Raw genomic sequence first — 27,984 nt, forward strand, 5'->3', positions numbered from 1 at the left:
GGAGAGAGATTTTGTCATTCCTCTTCTGTCTTTCTCGCTGTAGTCTAGGATTCCAACAAAAAATTTCCGGAAGAGAGGATCTGCTTTATACCCAGACCCAGAGGCAACAAAGTCAGGAGGAACCTGGGGGCAGAACTATGTAGAAAGTAAAACTAGGCTACTTTGGAGGGGAAACTAAAAAGCTGGAAACAATGGAAGACTCAACACACATAGGCTCAACTTTTTATCCAAGAATTCAGGCAGAAAGGGAAATTCAGTAGCTGGTACTGAAGATGAGGTAAGATTTACATCCAAATGCAGGGGGTGAGGAGGGAGAGACAGGAAGAAAGAAAGAAGCGAGGGGGAGGGCAAGGAAGGAGGAGAGCAAAAGAAAGAGACACACAGAGAGGGACAAAGGGGGAGGGAGGTAAAGGGAGAGAGAGAGGAGGGGAGAGGGACAGGGAGAGGGAGAAGAAGAGAGATTTGAAGGACAGTGGGATGAGGAGCAAGTTTGAAAAAAGCAGAAGGGAATGGGGATGGTCTAGAAAAGAACCTGTAAAGACCCGAAAAAAGCAGTCACAGGATATAGACCAAGGAAGGACGACATTTTGGGTCATATTTTGCAGATACCAAAGACAGGTTTGGAGCAGGTTTAGAAGTATGGGAAGTATAAAGGTCTTGTCTCAGTTCCAAGGGCTTCCCTTTTTTAGTTGCTGGGAACAAAAGTATCTGCTGCTGCTCTGTTTTGGGAAAAGGATGAGTTGTGGGGAGTGGGCAGAGTGAAACTGTGGACAAGTGATTTGACTCCCATGCCATGACTGGCTGCCAACCCAAGTGGCATCCAGGCAGAATCATCTTGTAGAATGTAAAGATAAGAGACTCCATACATAGTTTAGGAAGCACGAGTACCCAGCATAGCCTTAACTCAGCTCAGCACAGAAAAGGAGGTAAGAATGCCTTTGCAAAGAGTTGATCCTGACATGTAGGATGTCTCACTTTAATAGCACCATGATTCTCCCCTTAGCTACCTATGGAATGCTCCCCAGACCCACCAAACTAGAGATCTTTGATGCCCTAAACTATCCCTATTGTGTAGGGACTCACATTTCAGCTCCTTTGGAGGGCATTAAGATGACGTTTACAATCAAGTCCCTTTAAAGTCTGACATCTTGTTATTCCTCTCCATACTGGGACATCTCAGAAGCCAGAGATGTAGAGAAATCTAAATCTGCTAATTCTTTCAACATGAAATGGAGAGGGTCACAGTCAGTGGGGAAACTCTGGGTAAGGTATAAGACCCTTCAGCCCAGAGGGAAACTGCTGACAATGTCTGCTTCGGCTCCCCATCTCTCCTAAGGGCTCTCAGCTTTCCTGAGAAGTCAGGGGGCGGGGACAACCTGTGTTGTGATTGAAGCAGAGTGAGGGCAAGTGGAAGAGTGATACCAGGTGGCAAACAATGTACAATAGCAAGTTGTTTATGTGGTCCCACGTGTTCAGTGTTGTTTTTGTTACATTATATAAAGGGGAAAATCCTTGAAATAAACAGATTCCATTTTTACACCATCTTCAGGAGTTTGGCCTCATCACTTCTTCATTAGGAAGGTATATTTTAATCACCCTGGGGTGGAGGGTTTAGAAAGCAGGACACAACAATGAAAGGGGATGTTTGTGGAATTGTATCAAATCTTTTGTATATTTGAAGGAAATCCTGCATCCTTACAGACAGGTCAGTTTCTCAGGGCATCCCCTCCCTCCTTTGGTATTTTTGGCTTCTTTCTTCCTCTGAAATTCACTCTATTCATCTATTTGTCATTTCTTACAACAATGTAACATTTCATTATATTTGTTTTTTCTTGGTGGACATCTACCTTGTTGCCTTCTAGACATTTATTCAAGTCATCAGTTAAAGATGTTGTGGGCTGGAAATACAGATTCCTGAGGCAGCCTATTTGAGACCTTGAAGGCTGACTTTAAATCACTAGTAAATATTCTTTGTGTTTAGCTTTTAAATGATCACTTAATTGGCATTATTTTGGAATAGTGATTTATCATTTCCCTTGATTAGAATTCTAAAAACTTCTTGAAGGACAGCCAGGAAAAAAACGTAGACAAATATGATTCTCCCACATATTTTCTTTAAAATGGAGTTTCTAGAATAAATCAGTAAATGAGAGGAAGGGGCCAGAGTGGTGGGGTGAACCTTCAGGATAAGTAGAACAGGGATAGAGTTATTTTCCAGGGGGAAAAGGTCACAGAGGCAGAATGAACTTTGGGGGTGGTGGTAGAGATGAGGAAGGTGCTGGGGCATAATAGAGAGTGTTTGGAGAGGCAGGAGTAGAATCTTGGAATGACAACTATATCTTCCTATCCTTTCACCATGTCTCAATTGGAGAATGGCTCTTTAATAAATTTAACTATATGAGATCATTATTAAAGAAACTTGCTGCAAAGTTTTATACCCCAATTTGTCTTTATACATAAAGTAAATTAGATTTATGTAAAAATGTTTTAATTTTATATAATCAAAATGGTCAATTTTATATCATGAGATCCTCTCTATCACTTGTTTAGTCATGAACACTTTTCTAATTTTAAAATCCAAATGATAATTTCTTCCTTTCTCTTCTATTAAAAAAAATGATGGGATTTTATATTTAGAACATCTGTCCATTTAGAGTTTTCCATTATCATGTGAGTTTTGGGTCTAATTATAATTTTGCTAAATTGCTATCCAATTTTCCCAGAAGGTTTTGTCAAAGAGTGAGTCTCCTAGTAATTAGGATCTTTGAGTTGCTGAACACTGTACAACACTGGTGACTTTGGCAGGATTTATTGCCATTCACTTGCCTCAAGGAAAATATTTCATCCTAGATTAGAAAGTGGTGTCTAGAAATATTTACTTTGTTTTTGATTTCCTGTTTGCAACAATGTATTTTGTTCTTGTGGATTCCCTTTATTGATTTTGGTTTTTGGTGAACTTTTTTTCCTGTTAATTTTTCTTCTAATTTTTATCTTTTTGGGCAGAAATAACTTGGGACCCTGAATCCTCATTTTGGTTTCCAAAGAATATTGCAGTGGCATAGTGCTTATAGTTAAAACGATTATTTTCATATTTCTTCTATATTAAGGAAATGTAACAAGTTCATCCTGGTTAAATCTTCCTTTTAAGTTTTGTTAGTAATATATAGAAATCCTGATGATTTATGTGGGTTTATTTTGTAACTTGAAACTTTGCTGAAGTTGTCATTGTTTCAAGTAGTTTTTGGATGAACTTTCTAGTGTTCTCTATAAGTATGGCATCTGCAACAAATTTATTTTCCTTATTGTTTTTTATTCTTTCAATTTCTTTTCTCTTATTGCTGTAGCTATTATTCTTAATTCAATACTGAGCAGTAATGGTGATAATGGACATACTTAATCCCTGATTTTATGAGAATCCTTCTAGTTTATCTTCATTATAGATAATGCTTATCCCTGTTTTTAGATTGATACTACTTACCATTTTAAGAAAAAGTGAGAAAGTCCTGCTTTCTAAAGCCCCCACCCCAGGGTGACTTTTTCCCCATGCTTTCTAGTTTCTACCTTTGTAGACAGTAAAAACAACAGTAGTCAGTGAGTGCTTATTCCTTACTTTCTTTAAGAGAAGTATTTGAATTATATCCATTACAATCAGATAGTTCAACTACAAGGAAATGGATCTTTTTGAGGTTCACTTTTTCTGGTTGCGGGGAGTGAGATGTAGAAAAATTTCCAACTTAGAACTACAGAGTAAGAGGTGATTTTTCAATCAACTTAGCTTATAATTAACATTTATAATTAGTAAAATTCAATGAAAGTACAGTGAGGCATGCATTTCTTGAGCAAGGTAACAGTCTATGAGAAAGGTACAAACCTGCCAGAGAATAGGCCTAATGAATTCCTCAGTTAACCAAAACATCCATAAATCAAAATGATTCCTCTTTTCATAAGTATAGAACAAAGATCAGAACAGGGTAGATGAGAAAATAATTTATTATAGAATTTATGGCATCATGAGGTTGAAGACAGCATGATTATCTTTTAATTAGATCAATTTTTGTTTTTGCTTGATCTGAGATCAGGATGGCTACCCCTGCTTTTTTGATTTCACCTGAAGCATAGTAGATTTTGCTCCATCCTTTTACCTTTATTCTGCATGTATCTCCCTGCTTCAGGTGTGTTTCCTGTAAACAACATATTGTAGGATTCTGGCTTTTAATCCATTCTGCTAATCGCTTCCTCTTTATGGGGGAGTTTACCCCGTTCACATTTATGGTTAAAATGACCAATTCTGTATTACTTGCCATCTTGTTAACCCCTATTTATGCTTTTCCCCCTTCTTTCCCCTTACCCCCTTTCCAGTATTAAACTTGTGAGCACCACTTGCTTCTCACAGCCCTCCCTTTTTAGTATCCCTCCTCCCCTCCCCACCTTAGAGTTCCTCCCCCTATCTTACTCCTTTCCCTCACAGTTTCTGTATTCCCTTCTGCTTAGCTTATTCCTTCCCTTTTCACTTTTCCCTTCTCACTTTTCAATGAGATGGGAGAAGTTTCACCATACATTGAATATGTCTAAAATTTTTCTCTTAAAGTCAATTCTTATGGCAGTAAAATACCCACTATATTCATCCCCCTCCATTCTTTCTCTCAGATATAATAGGTTTCCTTTGCCTCTTTGTGAGATATAGTACCCACTTTACCCTTTTTCTGATACAATGTCCTTTCCACCTCTAATTTCTAGAACAAGGTATACATGTATTTTTTATACATCTTTACAGCAGAAATATAGTTCTTTTTCTCCTGGAACTAAGAAATGTTTAAGTCCACCTGCACTGTCAAAGAAAATGGACTAGACATCCTTGAAGGATACTTCTTTGGTTCTATATAGATACTAGACCAGACTCCCTGTTGTTCATCTGCATCTTTCAAGAAAAGCAGGATTCCATGAGGAAAGAATACAACAATGATTAAGATTAAGATTACAATTGTATTAAGAATACAAAAGATTAAGATAAAGATAAAGATTAAGAGGACAACTGATTTCCTAAACTTGACTCATTACAGACCAGCTGAATTTCTGAACAAAGTTTAGAGACAAAAAATCATAACTTAGCCAGTTACAGGACACATTGAAATCAAATATAAAAAAGTCAAATGTTTGTTTTTCTTATACTGTCTTGTTTTTCATACAACTGCCATGTATCCATGATGCCATGGATACTTCTGTCTTTTTTGTGTTTATTCTCTTCTGATTTTGGTAAATAAATTTCCTGCTGCTGCATATGCCTGGGACCTTGCTTGTGAAAATATGAAACTTCTGAATTCTAGTGTGCAGTTTGATGTCAAAAGGGATCATTTTCTGCATCTGAAAAAGGGCTACTAGAAAGATGTCTGACCTAAACTTGGCATTTGATCTGACAATGTCAGAGGTAAAATATCAAATGCCTGTTTAATGTATCACAAACTGCCTTATGGGATAGTTAAGCGGCAAAGTAGATAGATTGCCTGGCCTCCAATCAGGAAAACTTATCTTTGTGAGTTCAAATCTGGTCTCAGACACTTACTAGCTCTGTGACCCTGTGCAAGTCACTTAGTCCTGTTTGCCTCAGTTTCTCATTCATAAAAGAAGTTGAAAAATCTCGAACTTCTACCAAGAAAACTCCAAATGTAACCACAAAAACTGACCACAACTAAAATGACTGAACAACAAAACAGAACTTTTTGCTTTGATATGGTTTCAATATTACCCTCACAGATTATTGTGTAAGGATAAATAACTGAAATCTGTTGTAACCATATCGTTAAATCATAATGTGATTTGTCTCTTCTCAGCATTGTTTTGTAAGAATAAACTACTCATCTGATTCCTTTTCTGATTCCTATTGTAGTTTAAATAACTTAATTACATTCCTATTTTGGGTGAAATTGAGACTTTTCAAGAAATAATCTCTCTCTCTCTTTTTATGTCCAGGGTAGGGATCTGTTAGTCAGGCAAGGCATGTGAAAAAAGGGAATCTCCTCCTACCAGATACTGGGCTGCACAGTACTGAACAAGCAAGTCAACCACAGACTTAGTACAGGACAGAAAGGGGTGAGTGCCTCAACAGCTGCAATTTCAATCAGTAATACTTTTAGGTTACACCTATTGTCTCTCTTCCTCTCGGAGAAGCAAAACCCGCAATTGTCACCTGGGGGAAAATAGTCCCATAAATCTGATGAGGTATGGATCTTGGCAGGAATATGGGTTGGTCTCCTAGTTCTCCAAAACACCAAGTTATGGCGGGTTCGCAGCGAGAAACGCTACACAAAAGGCTATGATAAGAAAAGGCACTTTATTAAAGAGAGAAAGACTCTAAGATGTTCTCTTAGTGGGCAATATCAGAGAATTGCAAGGAGCCGTTTTCTCGAGCTTACTTATATACAGAAACAAAACAATTTGGGTTTTTGCATTCGAAAGGAATGTACTTGGGATGGGTTTGCATCCAAAAGGTGCATAGGTTTTACATCTGAAAGGGACATACTTGGGATGGGTTTGCATCCAAAAAGGTGAGCATCTGAAAGGAACATTTTAATGTAGATGCTCTCCAGGGCGAGGCTGTGTTGTCCTCATCATCTCCCCCCTCAAGCACTAAACACAAATTCTTTTGGAAAAGGGTCGGTGGTCTCTAGTCTTCTGTATCTACTTCCTGCTGGGGATGGGCGTAGAGCTCAACCTAAAGGAGGGAAGAAGGGGAAGTGGTGCTTGGAGGAGAGAAGTGAGATCTGAAGGCGGCAGCCATAGTGTCCAGTGGATGCGAAGTTGGTGTTTCAGTTATTTCAGGGTTCCCGGGTTGCAGGAGAAGTTGAAAGTTTGCAGCTTGTAGCCTAGAAGAAACAAATCTCACAAGCAATTTGAAAACGCAAGGACCAAATATGAGCAGAAGGATAATAATCAGAAGAGGGTTAGTATAGGTGCCAGTAGGGACCATATCCAGGAATCCCACCCAGTGGACTTGGGGGGTGTAAAAAACTGCTCATGGATGTCTTGCATCCAGGCAGCCTTCTGTAAGATTCTCTCTGTGTGCAACTCAACTTTCCTTGAGTTGTTAAAATACATACAGCAAGAGCTGTTGACTAGAGCACAGACACCTCCGCTGGAGGCAAGAAGATAATCTAAAGCCATGCGATTATCCAAAACCATATTAGCCAAGGAGTCAAGAGATTCCTGAATCTCTCTCAAGGAATGAGCCGTTTCGTTGGCAAACTGGTGGATTGTGACTGTCAGGTTGGAGAGAATGCTTTCATGCTCTAAATATCCAACCCAAGGAAATAGCATCCCGGCCCCTTTCTTCAAGTACCACAGAGTGTTTTCCCAAAATCCCCGTTTATGTCTCCTCAGGGGAATGGGGGCTGCCTCTGGGGCACTGGCATTGTATATAGTGAAAGGGGTAATCAAGTGGCCTAAGGTGCAAGACCCATAGTGTTTGAAGGGTGTCAAGCACCGGGTGGAGAGAATCACAGATGGGAATGGGTTCCAATCAGAGGCATTTCTCTTAATAGGCCTCTGAGAGGTGATGGAGGGGGATGGGGAACTTACTTTGCAGAGGAAGGCATATCCCTTTGGTGCACAGACGGTACCTGAGGTTAGATTCTGAAGCAGTCTCCTGGTTGCTTGAAATGAATCTCCCCTCCGGTGCCCTTTGCAGAATATGACCGAGACCTCTCTCGGTTCATGGACAGCTTGCAATAGGTGCATAATTTCTCCCGCATGTTTAATGGGAGAGTTTTTTGCTGTCAACAAACCCCTTTCTTTCCAAATAGCTCCATGAGCATGTAAGATATGGAAAGCATATTTGGAGTCCGTGTATATGTTGACTCTCATCCCCTTCCCAAGTTCTAATGCTCTGGTTAATGCTATGAGCTCTGATTTCTGTGCAGAGGTGCCAGGAGGCAATGGTTTGGCCTCCACAGTGCCGTGAAGAGATACCACAGCATAGCCCGCCTTTCTCTCCCCATTCTCGAGAAAGCTAGACCCATCTGTGAACCACTCCCCGTCTGGGTTCTCAAGGGGGGTGTCCTTTAAGTCAGGTCTACTAGAGTAGACAGAATCTATAACTTCCTCACAATTATGAACAATCTCTTCCGATTGAGAGATGTCAGGGAGAAGAGTGGCAGGATTTAAAGTACGACAGACTTGGAGGGACAGGTCCGGGGTATCCAGCAGGAGAGCCTGGTACTTAGTAAGCCTCCCACTTGAGAGCCACTGATGCCCTTTGGCTTCTAAAATGCTTTGGACTCTGTGTGGGGTTAAAACCTCTAATGTCTGACCCAGGGTCAGTTTGGAGGCTTCCTCAATTAACAGGGCTGTGGCAGCCACTGCTCTGAGACAGGAAGGCCACCCTAGGGAGACAGAATCCAGTTTCTTTGAAAAATAAGCCACGGGTCTGGGATCAGGCCCTAGAAGCTGAGTAAGGACACCCAATGCCTGTCCACGCCTCTCATCTACATACAGAGTGAAAGGTTTCTGCAAGTTAGGCAGGGCAAGAGCAGGAGCAGAGGTCAGTTTGGCTTTCAGGGTTTTAAAAGCTTTGACTTGTTCCAGTCCCCATTCGAGAGGAAGGTTATCAGGACCTTGAATAGAATCATAGAGGGGTCTGGCAATAATCCCAAAATTAGGAATCCAGATCCTGCAGAAACCAGCCATTCCAAGGAAGGTTCTTAGTTGCCTTTTTGAGGCAGGATCTGGGAGGCTTAAAATAACCTGTTTCCTCTCCTCAGTTAGAGATGGAGAGGTGGGGGTGAGATTGTGACCCAAATATTTAACTGACTGGCAGGCAATGTGGGCCCTGTACCCCCTCGAGGCTAGAAAGTTTAAGGTCTTTGTGGCCGCTATCAGAGACTCCTCTCTGGTCGGGCTGCAAAGTAATATATCATCCACATATTGTACAAGGCTGCTGCTGGACAGATTAAGGTCCCGCAGATCTTTAGCTAGGGCTTGGCCGAATAAATGCGGGCTGTCCCGAAAGCCCTGGGGCAACACAGTCCAAGTTAGTTGATGGGGAAGTTCCCTTGGCTTAGCCCATTCGAAGGCAAAAAGGAATCTCGAGTCCTCATGTAGAGGGATACAGAAAAAGGCATCTTTAAGGTCCAGGGTGGAAAACCATTGTGTATTCCCTGGAATTTGTGGGAGAATTGTATACGGGTTGGCTACTATGGGATGGATTGGTATAACTGCTTCATTAATCGCCCTAAGATCCTGCACTAGCCGGTAATCTCCGTTGGGCTTTCTGACAGAAAGAATCGGAGTATTACAAGAGGAGTTGCAGGGAATCAGGAGTTTGAATTTAAGAAACTTGTCGATTAAAGGCTGCAGCCCTATCCTATCTTCCCGCTTAATTGGGTATTGGTGCCTATGAGGAAATACACTAGGATCCCTTAGTCTAATAAGGGCTGGAGTGGCATGCGTGGCTCTCCCAGGGATGCCCTGGTCCCACACGGAAGAGTCTATTTCCAGATTTCACAGGGAATGTGGGAGGTCTGAGAGGAGGCACAGAGATTATCTGAGGCTCTACCAGAGAGAATTGGGCTCCCAGTTTCATCATCAAGTCCCTACCCATCAAAGGGCTGGGACAGGAAGGGATAATTAAAAATGAATGTGGAAACAACAGGTCCCCGAACCGACAAGGCAAGGGGAGGGTTTCTAAGCAATGTCTAATTTTCCCTTCAATTCCCATTACCTTATGGGGGGAGGGACGAATAGGACCCGAATGCTCCAGCAGAATGGAGAAAGAAGCCCCGGTGTCAAAGAGAAAAGAGACTGGCGTACCTCCTACGTCCAAGGTTACCCTAGGCTTGGCTTCGATGATGGAGGTAGGGGGTCCATGGCCAAGCCCAGGGCCCCGTCAGTCCTGGCCTGGAGAGGCCTGGAGGGCGAGGCTGGAGGCCGTGGTTCTCCCCTTCTCTGGGCAGTTGCTCTTCCGGTGTCCTTCCCATTTGTACCTGGGGTAAGGGCCTGGCGGCTGGTTCCTCTGAGGGCAGTTTTTCGCCCAATGGCCGGGCTGATTGCACCTAAAGCACAAGCTTTGGGGACCCTTGGAAATGGCGACAGCCAGAGACTGGGTATGTTCTCTGTTCCTTGCTCTGACTTTTCGGTCCTCTTCGCGATCCCTGTTATTAAACACCCCAAAGGCGATTTCCACTAATTGATTCATTGGAGTCTGGGGTCCTAATTCCAATTTCTGCAGCTTCCATCTGATATCTGGGGAAGACTGGCTAATAAAATGCATGCCGAGGACAGCAGTCCCCTCTAAAGAAGTGGGATCTAGGTTAGTATATTTCCTAATGGCTTCTACGAGGCGCCCCTGAAATAAAGCGGGATTCTCATCAGCTGCTTGGGTGATTTCTCTAAGCTTATCGTAATTCACCTGCTTTTTAATCCCCTTTTTCATACCCTCAATGAGGCAGGTTAGGAAATGATCCCTTTTTTCTCTATCCTCGCTCCCCTGCTGATAGTTCCACCTAGGGTCTACAACAGGCACTGCTGCAGCCCCTGCTTGATATCTACCGGGGGAGGTGACGGCCAACTCGTCTCCAAACTTCTGGGCCAGGTCCCAGATCCTCCTTTTCTCCTCTATGGTACAACAAGTAGAGAGAAGGATGTTAACACCTCCCCAGGACAGATCGTACTGGAGAGTAACAGCTCTAAACCCCTCAGTAAACTTAGTGGGATCTTCAGAATATCTGCCCAGTTTCTCCTTAATCTGGGAAAGATCCAACATAGAAAAGGGCACCTGCACTCTAAGCGTTCCCCCCCCCCAGGACTGGCCACTTCCCTTAGGGGGAAAAGATTAGAAGAGGTCCCCAAACCAGAGTCCTGAGCCACAGCTGTGATGTGGTCAGGCTCTGGGGGAGGGGTAGGAGGGTGAAGGGTTAGGGCCAGAGTGGCCAGAGGAGGTGGTATAGGAGGAGAAGGTGAAGGAGGAGGAGGTGGGAGAGAGCGGGAAGAGAAGGAAGTGCCTCTTCTTGTCCGAGAAGGGCTAACCTCGGGAGGGGAAGGAGGGATAGGTCGAGTAGTGTGGGATCCTGGGTCCTCCGTCTGGTAAGGAGGTGGCTTTGGAGGCGATTTAGGAGCAACCTGCGGAGGGCCACAAGATGGGGCAGATGCTCCCTGCACCTCTAAAGAAGTAGGAAGGAGAGAGTCATTCAGAGGATCAGCTTCTTTCTCTATTTCTTCCACAACAGACTTAGCCAGCAACATCCTGCAAGTTAACAATGCTTTAGGATTCTGGGAAAGGGCCATGAAGGCCTGAACATAAGGAATTTCCATCCATCTTTCTTGTTTCTTGCAAAACAAGTCCAATTCTCTAATAGTGGTGAAATTGATAGAGCTATTAATTGGCCATGTCTCATGTTTGTCTAACTTATAGTGAGGCCAAACAGAATTACAGTAATAGACAAGCCTTTTCGATTTTAAGTCTTTTATACTAAATTTGTTCTTATTTCTCAAGAGATAGCCCAATGGATAATCTTTAGGGATGGAGGAGAGAAACTGACCCATTTTTGCCACAAGCCCAAACAACTTTATGATTCTATAGTGTAACCTTTCTAGACGTCTCAAGAAAGGTGTCAACGAAAGGTCCTCTTGTAAGAAGACAATTCGTCCAAAAAAAACAAACAACAACAACAACAATAACAACAACAAAACCAGGATTTCGTCCCTATAACGTCTTGTAGGTGACTAATTTCCTCTTAATCGACTCCCTGAGTCTGTCAGCAGCTTAGGTTCTAACCCGGGGTAACCAGAGCTGCCCCCCGCTATAGAAGAAATTATAATGGGCTTCTTACCTCAGTTAAAAGAAATCCCCGTATGGGCCACCAAATGATGAGGTATGGATCGTGGCAGGAATATGGGTTGGTCTCCTAGTTCTCCAAAACACCAAGTTATGGCGGGTTCGCAGCGAGAAACGCTACACAAAAGGCTATGATAAGAAAAGGCACTTTATTAAAGAGAGAAAGACACTAAGATGTTCTCTTAGTGGGCAATATCAGAGAATTGCAAGGAGCCGTTTTCTCGAGCTTACTTATATACAGAAACAAAACAATTTGGGTTTTTGCATTCGAAAGGAATGTACTTGGGATGGGTTTGCATCCAAAAGGTGCATAGGTTTTACATCTGAAAGGGACATACTTGGGATGGGTTTGCATCCAAAAAGGTGAGCATCTGAAAGGAACATTTTAATGCAGATGCTCTCCAGGGCGAGGCAGTATTGTCCTCGTCAAATCTTATGATCTTTGGCTGCTCTGGGAGCTACCCTCCTGTGATATGCTTGTGACCCACTGACTTAGAAGGAGGGGCAGAGCTCAGAGAAGTTGGGTATGCCTCTCCTAATAATCATTTCTGACCGTACCTTCCACATTCCATCCTTCTATGTTGACATTAAGAGCAGAATGCCTTACTTCACAGTGACAGCTCTGATTTTATTCATCTCTTGATGCACCAAGGACAGGCATAGTAGAGCGGGTTTAGAAGGTGGAATGGAAATTGCAGAGTTCTGGGATCTGTTCTAGGGGATTTTCCTTTTTGAAAGGAAATGTGTTTAGTCATACCTTACTGGGGATAGGAGGAGATCATGAAGAGTGGCTAGAGGAGACAAATGAAAAAACGATCTGCTTCCTATATCATGACTTGTTCCCAGCACAGATAGCATCCAGGCGAAATCTTCCTACAGAGTGAAGATAATCAGCAGAGACTCTGTACTCAAGTCAACAATCTCAGTTACTCGGCATAGTCTCTCATCTCAGCTCAAGGTAGAAGGTAAGTCTGACTTCTTTCCTTAGCCTCCTTCTTCCTCTACCACCCCTGCCCTCAACCCACCTAAACTCATACTGACTTTCATTTCCTAAATCCTTAGACCCTGGGGAATGAGAATCTTCCCAGTCTAGCATAATGCCAGGAATATGGTTTGCATAATTTCTAAACCTAAGCTACTGTTCTGACCACCCTTGTTGTCATGTGTTGATGACAGGTGTGGGGTCAGTGGCAGAGGAGATAACTGCAGGCCAGCATAGACAGAGCAGACTGAATGATGTTAAAATGAATGTGGTAGGGTAGAGCAGAAGTGATGTATGGATGGGGTAGACTAGTGTAAGTGACCTGAACATTACAAAATTGGGGGGATGAAGTAGCCAGAAAGGATTGCATGGGATAAAAGACATATTATAGAGGGGTTGGAATGGTATCTAGCTACACTGAGAGGTATTGTGCCTAAAGAAGGGGAAGGTTTTGGGTTATTGTAAGTTGCCTGGCTTACATCATCAGCTTTAGTTCTGGGGACTGCATTTCAGGATGTTCATAGCCAAAAAGAAAAGCATGCAGAGGATGACTAGGTTAGTGAAAAGCCCAGAGATTCAGGAACTGGGAATCTTCAACTTCCTATCCTCAGACCAGTGCAGTACTTGGCTAATATTTCCACATGGAGTTTTAAACAAATAGGGCTACTCTACTATTTCTTAGTAGAGAAACTCCTTGAGGGCAGGAACTGTCTTTTTGTTTGTAATTGTAATTCTCAGGTTTAGAACTGTCTGACAAATAATAAGCATTAAATTAATGCTTGTTAAATGTAAATGAATGTGCAAAACATTTATTGAATTGAATTAAATTTTACCTGTAGTAAAGGAAACTTTGGTAGGGAGTAGAGAGTGTTGGGTATCCTCTAATAATTGCAGGATTCTTGTGTAGAAAAGAAATTAGAAGATATGCTTGGCCCCAAGCCAAGAAGACTAGAACTAGAAGCATTGGGAAAAGTGGCAAAGACATATTTCTGCTTAATTAATGAATGGAAGACATTTCTTCACAATTAAATTTTGCCTTTGTAGGTAGGAGATTCTCTCTTCCCAAGAAACATTCTTGCAAATACTGGATGATTCCCAAGAGGGTCAGAACTAGGAGCGCTGGGAAAAAGTGATTAAGGTAGATTCCAGTTCAACCAGTGAACTGAACACATTACTTCACTATTAGAACTTGGCAATGATGAAATAGGTTGTCTCTGTAGGTAATAGAGTTTCTCATTCCAACAAACATTCATGCAAATGCTGAATGACTCTTTGTTAAGGATGGTGTAGAGGGGATTTTTCTGCTTCTTGTAGTCTTTTTCCTAGGTTCATAAAACAAGTGACCTCCAGAGGGCTAGAAGGTCATTTCTGAGTGATTTATGGGCTAGGGACAAAGTGTTCCCTCCTCTACCTGGCATTGAATTGTCCTCCAAAATCAGACACTTTTCTAATTTGACAACTTTTATTCTCTGCACATTTTATCATTTAGTCAAACTGGGCTGCTCTGTGTTGCTGGACCATATCTCCTCTGCTCTCCTAGCTCAGAAACCTTTTGCCCTTTTTATTCTCCATCCCTCACAAGTTCTCTCTGTCTTGCCTGCTCAATTTGTGTTATCTGTATATGTGTCAGATCTTTCCACTAATCAATTACTCATAAGGAGCTTCAAAGGATCTCTAGTTCAGTCTTTCTTCTGGCTCACACCCTTTTCTACTTTTTTCTCTCAGAAATCTTTCCACTAATCAAGAGTCACATTTCTCTACACAGGTAGTACCATTGGACTGGCAAACATACTAATGAAGTGGAAATGGTGCAGAAGGGGCTAAATAACTCCATTGGGATAAAATTTGGCCCTTGAAAAAAATCAGCCACCGTATGTTAGAAAGCTGTAACTCTATAGGAGAAACATAATACCAGTGATTTAAACAATAAAGGTACTGTCATGACATATTAGAATGCTTCCAGTATTGTTGAAGACACACAAGAAAATCAGTGTGAATTAACAGTACATGTAATAGAATAACACTAAAGCATCTAGTGAAAAATAATAGTTCATTTATAAGCATAATGTAAAACATTCATCTTGACAGAACATGGATATTCACATCTATCACCTATCCATAACACAGTCTAAATAATCATAAACAATGAAGTAATTAATGGGTAAAAAAATCAATCCATGTTTGCTGTAAAAACAACTCTATCAATATACCTTTATATAAAAATAAAAGTTGAATGACATAGTGGACAGAATACTGCATTTTGCTTTAAGGGGCCCTGAGCTTGAATTCTGCTTCAGACCTTTGCTAACCTTGTGGCTTTGGGCAATACCTTTGGGCAAGAGATTTACCTATCTTAGTCTTCATTTCCTTATCTCTAAATGGGCATAAATATAGCACCTGCCTCCCCCAGTTCTTATGAGAATCAAATAAGATAACATATGTAAACTACTTTCCAAACATTAGAGTGGTATATAAACTAATTGTTGCCATTTTTTACTAGGACTACAAGTACGACTATGACTATGAGTACAACTAAGATTATGACTATAGTAGGAGTACAACTACTACTAAGCAGTAGTATACTTATATATATAAAATGATCACAACAACTAGTAGGCATTGCTGTAATAGGAATATTACCCAAAAGTCACATGAAGAAGACAGTTAAATAATAAACAAGCTTGCTAAAAAATTTAGTAATTAATATGTGTAGCAATGAACATAAACAATTATATAAATGACACACTTCTCATACGCAAACCCTAGTATTTTCACCTAAATAAGTGTGTAACCACTTTTTAGGTTGATCTGTCAGTCTCCTTAATTTCTGGTGGGTCTATTTCTTTTCTGAGTGACTGATCTCTTTTTTCTCTGTACCAGAGGTATCAGATGGCTGACCATCAGCATCATTATAGACTTGTTTGTCTACACTTGTGTTTGGCAGGGGATTGTGCTCATTAATAAATGGAAAACATTTCTTCACAATTAAATTATGCCTTTGTAGGTAGGAGATTCTCTCCTCCCAAGAAACATTCTTGCAAATGCTGGGTGATTCCCAAGAGGATCAGAACTAGGATCAGTGGGAAAAGTGACAAAGATAGATTCCAGTTAAATCAACGAACTGAACACATTACTTCAGTATTAGAACTATGCCATGATGAAATAGGTTGACCTATTTGTGTGACTGTGTTCTGTGGGGTGGATCTGTACCCGGGGAGTCTTTATAGTAGGCTTCTTAAATTATTTCCACACATGACCTCTTTTTCCTAAGAAATTTTATATGACCCTGAATATAGAGTTATATGGAAATAGGCATACAAATCAATCATTTACTGATAATAAATGATAATTTTGTGACCCTCACAGTCAGTTATGAGATCCCATATGGGCTCATGAATCACAGTTTAAGAAGCTGGACTCCAATAAAAGTTGTTGCGAATATCATTTTCATTTGCTATAATTGAACAATTTAAAGTTTAAACTCTTTAAATTGCTGGATGATCTCCTTTGCTCAATGTTCACTGAAGTGATTGTTCCTTCCTTCTCTCCATTCATTGAAGTCCAGTGAACTCTCCTGTGGGAAACAGATAGTTGTGGGGAATAGTCTTGATAGGTCTTCCTCTCTTTTCTGGGGCTATTTTGTAAAAGGACAAACTACCCAATCTCTCAACAACTTGATAAGGGTTAGCCTTCCATCAGTCAGCTAACTGTGTGTCCCTGGAATGCTAAGTTTTCTCCACACAACTCTATCTCACTATTGAAAGTCTTTACTATGTGTTCACATCATATTGTCTTTTTTTCCTTTCACAGATTATGAGTTGCAGACATAGTTAAGTAATTGGGAGGTGTCCTTTAGCTTTTCTCTCAAGTGAAGGATATGTTAATAGTAAGTAGTTGCAATGGTTCTTTAATCTGAGGTTCTAAAACACAAGTCAATAGGTAGGCATGGTAATTACTTAAACATGAGCAGGATTGTGTAGGGCCAATATTATTCCCAGTGGAATTGTATACATATACTGGGATATAATATATATACTAGGATATAATACAATCCTTCTTCTCAGCGTTTCAATATGTGCATAAGTACAGGGGGCAGGGAAGCAGTATGAGTGACCTTCCACTCAATAGTAACAATGGTGGCTATGGAAATGGGATCATAAGAAGAGATTCATATTTTAGTGAGAGCCAGAAGATACAGAGAGGGAGAAGACAAAATTGAAATGAAATTAGATTTGTTAACTAGGGATCTAGAATTCCAGAGAGCACAATAGAAAGAATCGGTAGATCCCACATAGGACATTTGGTGGTTATTGTTAAGACATTAAGGATGTCAGCAGTAAGGGATGGAGAACAGAGTTTGTACAATGTATGAAAGGGTTTCAGAATCACTAGCATGGTGAGAGAGAGGGTGGGACTGTGCTTAATGCTGAAAAATGAGTCCAAGTCAAGTATCAGTGACTAAAGAGAGGTCTTCTGAAGCAGGCAGATGATTCCATTTAAGGTCTTTCCTTTAAGTCCAACCTTATAACAGGTGAGAGGTTAGTCTTGTGAGGCTCACGAGGGCTGTCTCAGAGCAGGCAAGAGCAGGAGACGTTGTGATCTGGGAGAGTGTAGAGGGGAATTGAGTTGCAAATTTGAAGTTTATGTGATCTGAGAAAATCTTCTCAAGTACTGGAGAAAGAGTCTGGGCCTAAGAATGATGCCAGAGATTTGGTTATGGGTCCAAGACTGAAATAGGATTTGAGGGGATAATCTTTGAAATGGAGTCACATTTTGAAGTGGAGACTTTAATAAGACCTATAGAAGTCACTGACAATCATCACACTGAAGATGTCCTATGTCTTTTTCACAGCTGCTGATACCTTGTGTCCCAGTCATAGCCAATGATCTCCAAGGTTCATATCAGTCACAGTTTTTCTGTGTTCTTGTCAGAGATACTAATCACAATTAGGCATGGACTATCTATTTCCTTATCACAGACAATGCCCTCATTCATTCTATTATAATCACTTACCATTCCATGCCCAGATTTACATCAATTATTAATATCTTTCTCTTCCTATGTCCTTCCCAGGTATGATGGAGATTCTCGATCTTTCAGGCTCCTTTTTCTCTAATGTTGTGATTGTCTTCATCTTCCTTCTCAAGAAGCCAACAATGACATCAGGTAAGTGTATTTGCTTCCTTTTAATTCTTGGGGGGCTAGAAATGGAGTTCTAAATACTGAGGGTGGGACATTTAGAAATTCTATCTTGCCTTCGGACCCTCTAAAACCATTTTCTCGATTTTCTTTTTTCTTATTGTTTTCTCATTGTCTTGATACACTGCTCCTTTCATCAGATGTTCCTTTTACATTTTTCCCCATCCTCCCTTACTCTCTACTTTACTTCCCTCTTCCCCCCCACCTGCTCATCCTATTTTAATATTTTCCTTCATACTCTTTTCATATAAACCTTGTATAAATTTCCATCTTCTGCTGTTCTTTTCTTTGATTTTTTTGTCTCTTCTTCCTGCCTGATTGAATAGGACAGTTCTCAGTGATTGGACCTGCAGGACTCATCCAGGCCTCACTTGGGGGAGAGGCAGAATTATCATGCTACCTGTCCCCACCTCAGAGTGCTCAGCACATGGAGGTGGTGTGGTTGCAATCCACTCAGGTAGTACATCTCTATCGAGATGGGAAGGATCAGTTTGGAGACCAGGCCCCTGATTACCAAGGGAGGACAGAACTGGTGAGAGATGCGATCACAAGTGGGAATGTTACCCTGAAGATACGAGATGTGAGATTCTTAGATGCAGGAAGGTACATATGTCTCTTTGAAGATGGTTTTCACCAAGAGGAAGCTGATATGGAGCTGAAGGTCATAGGTGAGGAGCTGAGGCCTGCATTGGACATGTTTATGAACATGTATGGAGGGAGGAGAGATGTTTTCTCAGCTCTGTTATTAAGATAATCACAACATTTCCTAGTTGGAAGGGAACTAACTGGTCATGTGACTCTCATACCTTTCTGAACAAGAAATCTTTCTCTATAAGCTCTGTGGGTGCCTAATTTTATTGGTCTGTATCCTTGGCCCCTAGACTGGGACCTTGCAGAGAGATGATGCTTAAAAATGCTTGTTGAATTTGCTATAGCTTCAAGTCTTTGCTCAAAGCCTTCTAATGAGAAGTCCTTCTGCCTCCCTGTGGGAAGAGGTCCTTTTCAGTTCTGCAGAAATTTTAATCAGCAACAGCCCTGAAGTCAAGAGGATCTGAGTTCAAATTTGGCCTCAGACATTTAACATTTCCTAGTCACACAGCTAGGGTCACACAGCTCTGAGCAAGTCACTTAATTCCAATTGCTTCAGGCACAAAAAAATTAATGAACAAGATTTTTTTTTCTGACATCAAGCTTAAATCATTTTTTTTTGGACGTTTTCACCCATTGTTACTAATTCTGAACTGAAGGCACAAGTGGAACAATTCTAATGCATTTTTCCGTTTTTGCTATCTGTGTAAATCTGGATAAATTATTTTACTTTTCTATACATTTCATCATTTGTAATAGGAGAGGATTTAGGTTTAATTCTATGATTTTATGATAAATATGTAGCAATTTTCTCATCATAATCTTCCAGAATGAGGCTGGCTACATTTCCTTTTAAGAGACTAAGGTGCATTTGAGAAAGAGTGGCGTGATCCTTCTCTAGTGCTTTCAAAGCCACCATCTCATTGTGTTTCTTCCAGTGATTAGCACTCCAGTTCTATTTAATACATTAACATCAACTATCTTTTACAAAGGATTACAAATCCTTTTACCATAAACAGAATTACAAATATTTCCTCTTTGTGGCACACTCTTTCCTATACCACTCTAGTCCTTGGGGATTGTAGGGAAAGTAGGCTCAAACCCATGAAAGTTTTTACCTTGACTTCCAGATACGGCTTAACCTAGAAATGGCTGAGTTTGCTAAAGAACTGCACTAAGTTCTTGAGGCTTTGCTTTTCTCTTTCTGGCTGCTGGCAAGTCCTTGCAAGAACTCTACCCCCAAGATGCTCTAATGGTACGTTTTGATTGCCATCTTGAAGATTTTTTACCTGAAAGTAGAAAAATGCTTACACTAGATGCAGAAGTAATGACATGATCATATCTTCTCAGTGTAAGGCTAGCTCTGTGTGAAAGACAATTCAAGGTCCCTCTTCTCACTCAAGAGGTCCACAAAAAGTGGATTTCACAATAGCTGATCCTTTTTGCCCATCAAATTCAGAAGAGCAAGTTTAAGCCTGTTGTATAAAAAATTACCTAGCAATTACAGTAATACCAAAATGAAGAGGACTCCTGTAAGAATTAATTGACTACCTCTTCCTGTGAGACTTTAAACAAAGCTGGAAGACCTCTTGTATGGAAAATCTTAGGTGAGATTTTTATTAAAATATGTGTTGACTAGACAGGTCTCTGCATTGCCTTCCAAGTCAGAAATCCTGTGAATGTAACATCCATCCCAAAGTACACAAACTGGCTCCTATTCCTATTTATATTTCCTGATATAATCAGAGCAGTTTGATGATGTATCTCATAAACAGGTGGGGCTAAAACCAGGTGATGTAACCTGAGCTGAGATTGGAAAATGAGGATATAGGCATGGCAATATTATTGGTGGAAGGGGAAGGAGATATATTGTGGGTTATAAAACTGCTCAGCAGGGAGCAGCAGAGGCCAGAAAGGCCCAGAATTTGGCCCTAGATATGGCTTTGCTCTTTGCTCTGCTGGGGTTTGAGAGTGGGAGATAGGAAGGGAAGAAAGTGTAAGGATTGGTGCATTACTACTCTGGTTCTAACACATATATTCAATTGTATTTTAGGTGAAGAAACTGAGTCACAGACTTTGCCACCAATATACTTTTTGTTACTCACCATGTTTTGGTTTACCTTATATACAATCTTTTTATTTTTGATGCTACGATACCGAGGTAACTATGAGGGGAAACTGGGGCAAGGGCTTCCTATTTGGCTTTTTAGGCATATCTGGTTAGAGAGAGGACAAGGATTCTGAACCCAGAGTTGTGGGAGTGTGACTTTTACTTAGTCACTCTTCATTTGCCAAGAGTTATCTATCATTTCCTCAGGATACTTTATGTTCTATGTTCTTCAATATCTACCCATGGAACCCTGCTCCTTCCAACTACCTTTGTAGTTATGTGACCACATGAATCCTATTTCCCATCCAATCCTCTCCTCTACATTCTTCTGGGGATCTCTGAGAAGAACTAGTCCCTCCTATCCATGGCCTTCTTTCTCCAACCATTCCTTCATCATATGTTGGTCAACTTACCCTACAAAAATCATGTTCTAGGCTTTTGAAGATTACAAAAATCCCATTTCCTTCTTCTCCCTCTGTCTCCATTTCTGTCCCTTGGTAAGATGCCATCTTTGACTTTTCAAACATTTAAAAAAAGCTTAAATTTACCAGGATTTTAAAGAGCTGCTTTACCTTTTCAAAAATCTTTGAGAGTGAGACATGCATATAAAACTGAGATAAGTACAAAGAAAGATCTGTATAATATACTGTAAGAAATTGGAAGAGGGAGAAATCACTTTTACTTGGTGATAAGAAGGGGTCAAGAAATTTTTCAATGAGGATGTCACCCCTGAGATGGATCTTGAAGGAAGAATGGACTTAGATAGAAATGAGGATAAGCTAGAAGTAATTCTTATCTTGGGAGGAAACAAGGAGAGGGGAGGTGACAAAAAGAGGAGGAAAGACAGAGACTAGTACAGTTTAGCTTAAATTTATCATACTTAAATCAATAAGAAGTATTGATTTAGAAGCAAGAAAGAAGTATTTATCAAGTACCATTGTATACAAGGCACATTAACAAAGAATATAAAAAGGGGAAAATCCTTGCCCTTAAAGAACTTACATCCTAGTAGAGGAGACAAAAAGCATCTATAAATCTAAATAAATAAAAACAAGATAATTAGGGGAGGTACCAGCATCTGTTAGATGTCATCTGGCAATTGAATTGATATTTGAAAAAAAAAAAAAAAACAACAATAACTAGAGATTCTAAGAGGCAAAATTTCAGAAGAAATGCATTGCAGCCAAAAGTTGCAGCCTGTATAAAGGCATAGAGTTGGAAAATGGACTGGATAGAATAGCAGGAATGTGACTGTGTTATACTTTATAAGGTTCAAAGAGAAGTCATATAGAATATGGGGGTCAGGATGTACAGGTGTCTAAAAGGCCAGACAAAAGAGTTTATATTTGAACCTAGAGGCAATAGGAGTCGCTGGAGTTTTTTGTCAGAAGAGAAACACAGTTAGACTTCTGCTTTAGCAAAATCACTTTGGTAGCTTAGAGGGGGGAAAGATTTGAAATAAGACCAATGGAGAAATCATTATAATAATCCAAACAAGACTTGACTGAGTCCTATATATGAAAGTCATGTGAGCAGAGGAGACTTATAATTTGAGGCATATTAAAAATTAAATTAACAAGATTTGGCAATGGATTACTTTATAATCTTGAATCTGTGTAGCTAGACTATAGTAACATTATTGAGAGGAAGTTTGAAAGAGAATTTTATTTTGAGAACAAAACAACAATTTAACATTTAGCTGGTTAAGATAAAGTCATTATTAGGAATAATGAAAATTGGACTCATGTCAGGGTAATGGTATACAAAAGTATTAAGGAGTAAAAAGTTTGGAGGTCATGTTGAAGAAAAAGATATGACTTAGAAGAAATGAGGCATAGAGAAAGATAGCATGAATAGCAATTTATAGGCCATGGGAAAGACCAGGGTATGACTATGTGACCTTTCTCTGACTAAGTTGGAGGGGAGGAATAAGTCATGAGGCATATGGAGATTAGGAAACTGAGAAGCTAATTTGTTTGGAGGAATACTAACACAGATATCAGTATGACAAAAGTTACAGAAAGAAATACAGAAAGAAAAGTTACAGAAAGATTAAGATACTTTCTCACTGAGAAAGAAAGGAATTCAGTAGGAAAGACAACTTATTAGATTCTACATTTATAGAGTGAGCTTCAAAGACAGGATTACTGAGTGATAGTAACAGAGCTGGAGTCTGGAAGGGGCAATGAAAGTGAACGGGTTTCTTAGTTTCTCTCAAAGACCAGTGTGTTGGGGAATATGAGGGAAGATACAAGAAATATTGGAAAGGACATCCAAAGGATGAAGTATTCCTGAGGCTCAACCAAGTCTCATTGAGTGCCAGAAAACGGAAGGAATAAGACAAAGAAAGGTCTAAAATTAAAACAATTTTTGTTAATTAATTAAGGTGTAAGAAGCAGGAAAAAAGTTTAAAACTAAGGAATGTTTGTTATCAAGGAGTGAGAATTACAGAGGGCACAATGTAAAAGTGACTAGATCACGCATATATGAAGTACTTCAGGGACTGTTATTCATTTATTATCCTAGGTGTGGTAAGCTGCTAAAGATACTATATCTATGTGAGCTACCATATCATATGTGATCCTTGCTATGGGGAGGGGGCAGCAGAGAAAACAAGATCAGAATCATCCTCTCAAGATTGGGGGTTTCTGGCAGTATATTTTCACAGGTCAAGTCCTTGGATGGGGGAGATTGGTGGGATTCTGATTGTGATTACTTCATTGGAAGTTGAAATGGCTCTTTATTACATGTGGATACGGCACAGATGCAGAGGTAAGCAGGGATAGGTGGGCAGCAATGTGAAAGAATCATGAGATAATAATAAAATTCCTAAGCAGCCTAGAATCTGAGTGTCTTTCAAGCACTGTACAAACCTTACCTCTCTTTATTCAGTGTAGTAAATGTGTTTCTGTATAGTATCTTGATATGTATTTACTTATCAGGCCTCAACCTTGAGTATTTTTTACCTGTGTACCCCTCAGTCCATGTACTACCCTTACCTGTAATTGTGTCCTAATGTCCACATTGCTCTAATCTCTTTCCAATCCATAGGCAACCATCATTCTGAATTTTGCCTAAATTCTGAGTGTAGTCCATTTTCTTTATAATCCAGTGTGAGTTTTCACTTTCTCTTTTAACAAAATGGATCCATGTCTCCTGATCTCCAAGCAGTTTTGACCCCTTAAATGTGACCAGTTCTTATGTAAGCTTGAGTGCTAGGTCTCCCTTGTCCTCTTCTATGTCAATACTTAAAGTATAGAGACTTGGGACCCTTCTGAGTATGGATTAACTAAAATAGAGTGTGGTACATAAGGCACATTTGTAGTCCATTTGAAAAGGTTTGAGGGTCCAGGGCTATTAAGGGATCAGAAATGGATAGTCCCAGCCATTCTTCCACAGGAGAACTAGAAATATTTATCTGGTTTCTCTTCAACATGAGCTCATAGATCCTTTTTCATATGCAGGATTTATTTTTGATGAAACTTCACTTGGGAAAGAATGGAAATTTGCGATAGTAATCTTTTTGCTGACACTGACAAATATCATTCCCTTTGTACTTCAAGTAAAATATGTCTGTCAACAATGGCATCATCACAACACCCAGTCAGAGCCAGGAGCTGACAATCAGGTAATTTCAGGCAGAGTCTGCATTTCATGCAATGAGAGGCAGTTATCTTTGTAATCATCTAGTAAGGGACTAACCAAGAGATATTAATTCTGAGTTGAAGGTGGTTCAGGAGTGAAAGAGTTTGAAAGGGAAGGGGAGATTCATAACAATAGGCTTGGTGGGAGGCTTGGAAGTATGAGACAGGTTGAGGAAGGTCCTGGACTGCCTCAGACTAGGCTGGGAAGAGAACAATAGAGGGAAGTCAAGAGAGACCACTCTGCTTTTCTTCCCATTCTCCTTTCCTCCTTATCAACTCATTCACATGCTTTTTGCTACTATCTCTTCCTTAACCCCTATCTCATATACTAAAGTGGCCTTCTCTTTGCCAAAGCCAAACCTTCTTCATGCACATGTGATTGCTCCCATTCCATCCTGTCTCATCCAGTGCATTACCTCCTCTGATCATCATTTTCTCACTTATCTCCAATTTTTTCCTGTCTATTGGCTACTTCCCTATGGCCTATAAGCATGCTCATTTAAACAATTCTCATTTGATCTATTTATCCCCATTAGTAACTGTTCCATATTTTTCCTTCCTTTTGTCTTTAAAACCCTTGAAAAGGTCACTTACAAGAAATGTCTCCACATCTTTTCCTTTCATTCTCTTATTTCTATAATATGGATTCTGATTTTATGATTCAACTGGAATGCTTATTCTAAAGCTTACTAATGTTCTTTTAATTGATAAATCCAATTTTTTTCAATCCTTATCTTTCTTTACCTCTCTGAAACTTTTGAGGCTATCACTCACTTTCTTCTATTTGATATTCTATTTTTTCTTCATTTTTAGGGCACATTTTCCTGGTTCTCCTCTTATCTATTAGAACATTCCTTATCAGTTCCCATTTGCTGAATCTTCTTTCAGATCATACCCAGTGACTATGTATATTTCACAGGGGTCTGTTCTAGGCCCTTCACTTTTTCTCCTTCCTCTTTACTATTGCATTTGATGATGTCATCAGATCCTATGAATTCAATTATCATTTCTATGTTAGTGATTTTCAAATCTGATTATTCAGCCTTAACTTGTTTATCCCGTTTCTCACCTCCACTTGTGTTTTGGACATCTGAAATGTGTATGTTATATAGACATTTTAATCTCAACATGTCCAAAATTTGACTATCTTTGCCCCCAAATCTTTCCTTCTTTCTAACTTTCCTATTACTGTGGAAGATACCACCATCTTCCTAGTCTCCCAAACTCACAAACTAAGTGTCATCCTCATCTCATTTTTTTCCTCTCATTCCTCTAACCATTAGCATATCTGATTTATTGCTAATACTTGTCTATTTTACATTCATAACATCTGTCCTATATAATTTCTTATCTTCACTGTCAGCACCACTCTTTTGAAACAGGCTCTGATTATCTCACAACAGGACTATTGCAATTGCTTGCTGATTAGCCTCCTATAACTCTTTCCCCACTGAAGTCCATCCTTCACTCAGTTGATAAAATGATTTTCCTAAAATATAGCCAGCCACAAGCCTTGGAGACAGTTTATTGTCTTTCAGGGAAGAGGTAGATTTCCTAATATTCTGGTCTTTGTTGACTTCAGGCACCCAAAGAAAGTCAGATTCTGTTTCTTTGTTGATCTTGCCAAAGACTTGGGGTCAAGAAAGAAAAAAAAAGCAGGAGTTGATTGTAACTACTCATTTATACCAAAATAGGGACATATTCTAATATGACTTCATTTATGTCAAGAAAGGCAGAATGCTTTGACCCATTCTGCTATCACACAGATAAAAGGCAGTTTGAGAGGGAGAACATTAAGCACTACAGAGGATCAGAGAGGTGTCACACAGAATACTGATACTCGAACTGAGCTTTAAAAATAGACAAATATTATGAGAGCCATAGAGGAGAAAAGGATGCATTCTTGCCACAGGCGACAGATTGAGTAAAATTTTGGCCATGAGAGAGGCAATATCAAGTTTAGAGAGTAGGTGATAGTCCAGTTTGTCTGAAATATAGAGAAGCAATGTATGAAGGAGTATGTGAGACCCATCAGATTCACTCACCTGCAGGTTGCAATCTGTCCTGTTTTCTGTTCCTAACACCCTTTCTTCCTCTCCACTCTAGATAACTTCCATCCAGATTTGTGCTCCCCATTTATTTCAATCATTTCTGCAACAATAGTCAATAGGCAAATAAGGTCCTGTTAATTCTCACTTCCCATCATGTAGCATCTTCATTAATTATTCTTGTTTCTAGGGGACCAGATGGAAGTTTTGCTCTCTCTGTTGCAAAAAGCTATGGATGATTCGAAACTGAAGGACTCACACTGGCAAATGAGGACAGGAGTTCTTTGACTATTGAGTCAGAAGAGATTATCACTCAACAGATGAACAAGAGCCTAATGATCGCTCTGATTTTATTCAATTCTAGTTTTAAAGCATGAGGACTATTTCATATTGTACTGAGAGAGTCAAAATGGGAAGAAGTAATTACTATTTCCCACCTAGCCTCCCTAATCACATGGCTAACTCTGCCTTTTTTCTGTTTATTCTTTCCTGATCTTCAATTACGTTTCCCATGTTGGAATTTTCATGGACTTATATGTGCAAAGCCCCATAGAAAAATACAAATTGTCCCCACATCAATGGAAGAGTTAAAAAAATTAAAATCAAGTAAGGGTGTAGAAAAAAATTGGGAAGAGAAATGAGTGATGCAAGAAAATCATGAAGAGTGAACAACTTGATAAAGGAGACACACACTCATTCATTCTCTCTCTCTCTCTCTCTCTCTCTCTCTCTCTCTCTCTCTCTCTCTCTCCCTCCCTCTCCCTCCCCCTCCCTCTCCCCTCTAACCACATTTCTAACTCTCAACCTCTCAAACACCACCAAAATCAAATCTCTAGGTGGCCTATGAAATAAATCAGCACCAACAACCATCATCATCTTCCTCACACTCCTCTCCCTAGGGGGCCTACAGCCTCTCACTGGCTTTAAACCCAAATGACTCATCCTACAAGAACTAATTACCAATGGCAACATTATAATAGCCACAACAATAGCCCTTTCAACCTTACTAAATCTGTTTTTCTATATACGAATTATTTATGCATCCAGCCTTACCATATTCCCATCTACTAACAACTCCAAAATACAATGATACAATAACTCAATACAACCTACTACACTAATTCCAACAACTACAATTATCTCAGCCCTATTACTTCCCCTAACCTCCATGTTCATTACACTCTCATAACTAAGAACTACAAGACTTTACCTTGCATCATTCAAACCCAAATTGAGCACTTTAATTAAGCTAAGCTCTCTAACAAGCCTTGGCAGCACTTAAGCTACTTTTTTGAATTTGCAATTCAACATAATATATACTTTAGAGCCCATTTAAAGGCTTAATTCATTCAATTAATATTATGTTTAATCATCATTCATTAAATATCATCATTTGGAAATAAGCTCGTGCCCTGTGTTCATTTTCAGTTGATGTCTGGTTGAAACGTTGTTGAATCTTGTTATATAAGTCTGCAGTTTTAATGGCGGCCCCCAGGCTCCTCCCTGTTGATAAACCACCCCCAAATTAAAAACTACCTAATGCCGTAAAGATCACTGGAGATGCCGTGATATCACACACACACACACA

At 40.0% G+C, this 27,984-nt stretch overlaps 1 protein-coding gene across 6 annotated transcripts; it reads left to right on the forward strand.

The window, feature by feature from the left end:
* On the forward strand, nucleotides 1-27,793 carry LOC100917055 (myelin-oligodendrocyte glycoprotein-like). Of its 6 annotated transcripts, none has more exons than XM_031947440.1 (8): nucleotides 1-277; nucleotides 12,671-12,789; nucleotides 17,881-17,973; nucleotides 18,333-18,674; nucleotides 20,648-20,755; nucleotides 23,360-23,476; nucleotides 24,169-24,332; nucleotides 26,587-27,793. In XM_031947440.1, the coding sequence occupies exons 1-8, from the start codon at nucleotides 273-275 to the stop codon at nucleotides 26,644-26,646; spliced, it is 1,008 nt and encodes a 335-aa protein (XP_031803300.1). In that variant the 5' UTR covers nucleotides 1-272; the 3' UTR covers nucleotides 26,647-27,793. The 6 variants fall into 6 exon arrangements, with proteins under 6 accessions (XP_031803300.1, XP_031803301.1, XP_031803302.1 ...); XM_031947441.1 differs by having other exon boundaries at nucleotides 24,268-24,332; XM_031947442.1 differs by having other exon boundaries at nucleotides 12,676-12,789.
* Nucleotides 27,794-27,984: the final 191 nt, after the last annotated feature.

The sequence above is a fragment of the Sarcophilus harrisii genome, chromosome 1 (assembly GCF_902635505.1).
Source record: "Sarcophilus harrisii chromosome 1, mSarHar1.11, whole genome shotgun sequence".
Classification (NCBI taxonomy): Eukaryota; Metazoa; Chordata; class Mammalia; order Dasyuromorphia; family Dasyuridae; genus Sarcophilus; species Sarcophilus harrisii.

Bases quoted from the DNA above. Each gene is read 5' to 3' on its own strand.
- LOC100917055 (XM_031947440.1), top strand. The intron at 18,675-20,647 runs GTGAGGAGCTGA...ATTGTATTTTAG, and splicing joins TATGGAGCTGAAGGTCATAG to GTGAAGAAACTGAGTCACAG. The intron at 24,333-26,586 runs GTAATTTCAGGC...TCTTGTTTCTAG, and splicing joins AGCCAGGAGCTGACAATCAG to GGGACCAGATGGAAGTTTTG.